Below are 3,701 nucleotides of genomic sequence, written 5' to 3'. Positions count from 1 at the left end.
CTTTATAATTTTATCAAATTAATAATTAAATTTTATATTTAAAAAATTTTAAATCAATTTTTATATTATTTTTATTTTATAATTAAGTATTTATTAATAAAAAACGTTACAAAAACGTTTAATAAATATAAATTTACCATTATTCCCATGTAACAGTCTGAAGAGAGCATGTTATGCTATGTAAACACACTGAAGTGCTAGGCTTATACTGTAGTCTAACCTCAAATAAAGTATGTAAAGGCAGCAACATAATAATTCTTAGCTGCTATAGTTGTAAAAATGCACGCATCATCCATCTTTTTAATTAAATCCTTACAAATGCACTGTTACAAAAAAATCATTTTTAGTGGCAATTTATTTTATTTTTAAAGGTAATAAAAATAAATACTAATATATTTACAGATAATTAGACATTAACCATCTCAGAAAAAATAAATAATTAAACCTAAAGGTATTTCATATGAATTCATTATTTCCTACAGAATTTTGGTAATTTGGTCATTATTGTTGTTGTTGTTAAGAAGACACGGAGGAGAGTCAGAGAAGTGAAGGAGTGTGTTTAATTTGAGTGTCACATGAGCCATTGTTTGGTCACTTACTTTGTTTCAAATTAAATATATCTTCTTATTAATCCATGAATCCAAAAAGTAAGCATCCCAGCATTTATAAGTTGGTATTTCACATATATCTTCATTATTTCTTTAATTTTAAAGCAAAGCAATTATGTCCCCCGCTGAATGTGACATATTTTAATTATTAATAGTTGAGATTAGATTCAACCAAAAAACATATATAATTAAATGGAGTATAAATTACTTCATGTCAATTTCAGTATGAGCATCATGTAATAATAAGGTACATATTGGTAAATAGAAACAATGATAAATTCTTTCTGGAAGAAATTCAGTTAGACAAAAGTTTACCATAAAGATTAATTACTATATTAACCTTTTTAATACTAGTCGTATTTCACATAAGGATTTTGTTACTTGTATTCACAATTTTTCTAGAACAAATTCAAATACATAAGAAGAGAAGTATTTTTTTTCTTAGGTAACTAAGGCATCTTAACCTTAGATATTATAGAAGCTCCCAATGATAGACCCCACAATTTTTTGTCTCCTCATCCCTTCTCTTTCGTGATATGAAAAGTTAAATCGACTTGATTTGGCCGTAGTGCTTCTACTTGCAGAAAATGGCAAAATGCACAAGTTGTAAGACATTTTGTCATTACCATTTGTGAAGAGCTAATTCCTCCAATAATATGTGATCCAAATTATGGAATGTTTAATTATTATTCGAAGATCTAAGTTTTCCAGGATGTCTTAATTTATATATATTGAATGATGTTCACATCACAAACATATAAATTTGTCCCCCTTAGTCGACAAATAAAGATACAATAATAAAGTTAGAGGCATAACAATTTATGGTAGGGTGTGGATCTTGAATAAGAAAGACAAGGCCAAGAATTCTTTTATTTAAGTTTCTCAAGATATAATATGAACTTTCAATATTTTAATTAAATATATAAAAAAATTAATGTTGGAACATGTGAAGGTCAGTTCAAGTTAAATGCTTTGGTTACAGACTTATTACAGTGTACAGTTCCTTAATAAGATCTCAAGATACAACTTATTAAGACACATGATCTAAGTATAAATAATTGAGGTTCCGATGGCTTCTCCACAGAGCTTCCTTTTCAATTGAATCCGGTGTTTTGGATGAGAGCGAGGCATAGCGAATCACAAATACTAACCAAGTTGTGGTAGGCCACAGTGTTGTTGCGCCTAAATTTGACAACGATGGCTAACTCAGATGCCACTGGCTATGGTACCAGCGGTGTTAAATGTAATCAATAATAATAGCTATTATTTTTAATTATAATAGGTAGAGAGCCAAATAAGTGGTGAGTCAGCAAAATTGCCCATAGAATTGGATAAGCCTTTCTCACACAAAAAAGTCCTAACACAAGATTACCACGGCTATGCCAATGGTATGTGCTGGTGGTGGACCCCACTCACAACCCCATTCCTTTTTTCTCTCTCCTCTCTTTTATAAGAACCCTAATCCCCATTTCATTCCTCGCATTCCATTTCCAATTCAAACCAACTCAACAATCAAACATGCTTTCATCTGCATCCTTTCCTTCCACTCTCCCCGCCGCTAACTTCATCGGAGGATCCGTCGCTCCGCCGCCTTCTCGCGTCAGATCCCGCCCGATTGTCTCCTTCGCCACCGCTACAGCCACCGCAGAAGCACGCTCTACCTGGACGGACCAAAAGAGGCCTTCGTTTCTGAACCCCGACGCCATCATCCCTTCCTGCAGTTCTCTCTATGAGGTTCTTGGTATTCCCGCCGGTGCCTCCAGCCAGGAGATCAAGGCGGCGTACCGGCGACTCGCCAGAGTCTGCCACCCGGACGTGGCGGCGATCGATCGGAAAAGCTCCTCGGCGGACGAGTTTATGAGGATTCACGATGCTTACTGTACTTTGTCCGATCCTGAGAAGCGCGCCACTTATGATCGGAGCCTATTCGGGATGCGGCAACGGCCGTTGTCGACGGCATCCGTATTTTCTGGCTACACCAGCCGGAACTGGGAAACGGACCAGTGCTGGTAGTGAGTCGACTCGGCCGAGTCACGAAAACAAGCGAGAAGGCGGAGTTATTGAAACGCCTTGCCCTTGCCCTTGATCATAGTTATTAGTTAGTTATTACGTATTATACTACGTATTTGTACATGTACGCGTAGATGTAGAGGCAACTTGCTAATTTACAGAACTAGAATCTGCTGAGTTTTGTCCCACCAAAAAAAAGGGGGTCACGAGTACTTACAGTGTACCCTTTCTTTTGTGTAAAAATGAAAAATTGAGAAAAAAGAAAAAGAAAATTGACATGTCTTCTTTTCATGACTATTCTACTATTTTCAACTTATTGTGTTATATTTCCTTGAATTTTTACTGAAAAATAATAGACTAAATTAAAATTAGTTGGAGGTTGATTGCTACTAATCAGCTAAGCATAGGATAAATTGAACTTTGAGGTTGTGAAATCTGTGGATGATGGATGGGAGAGTTATCCAAAAGTACAAAACAAGGCAATTTGGCTTTCTTGAAAATAACTTGTTAGATAGAAATGCCACTCCGGATGATTGGGACCTTGAAATTAAAGTCAACACTCAACACCATGTGGGTGGGGTAACGAAATTCTAGAAGCTCAAGGTTTCTAGAAGATAGAGATTACGGCATACACATATACGAGTACTCTACGACGGTGAGGTTCTACTGTCCGTTGAATTGATACACACAGAGAGGGAAGCTACTTGATTACTTCAACGCTCCGTATTTTCAACTTCCAAAGCTAATGAAGCAACGAAGCATGACATGGACGGTGACGTGCTTCCGTTGGGAACTTGAAAACCTATTAATTTTGGTTTTATCTCCACAATTGGTGATATCCAAACAATCATTTAGAATATTCAACATACTATAAATTTGAGATATTGTTTTCAAACTCTTTCAATTTTTAATAGATATCAACTTAGTTTATAATATTGAAAAAATTTTAAGTGTACCGAGAATATTAGTATTTTAATTGTTTTTAATCGTTGATTTTAATTAATATATATTTTTATAATTTAGATTAATAGTTAAAATAACTGAAATAGCAGTATTTTTGATACACTTAAAACTCTTCCGTTA

At 34.8% G+C, this 3,701-nt stretch overlaps 1 protein-coding gene across 1 annotated transcript; it reads left to right on the top strand.

The window, feature by feature from the left end:
• On the top strand, window positions 2,105-2,915 carry LOC107642575 (chaperone protein dnaJ 11, chloroplastic; the record flags this gene model as incomplete). The annotated part of the gene is given in 1 exon segment (XM_016345971.1): window positions 2,105-2,915. A coding segment is annotated over 1 exon segment (517 nt), but the record flags the coding sequence as incomplete, so codon positions are not given.

The sequence above is a fragment of the Arachis ipaensis genome, chromosome B05 (assembly GCF_000816755.2).
Source record: "Arachis ipaensis cultivar K30076 chromosome B05, Araip1.1, whole genome shotgun sequence".
NCBI lineage: Eukaryota > Viridiplantae > Streptophyta > Magnoliopsida > Fabales > Fabaceae > Arachis > Arachis ipaensis.
The sequence above is the reverse complement of the archived record's forward strand: the minus strand, read 5'-3'. Positions and strand labels throughout refer to the sequence as shown.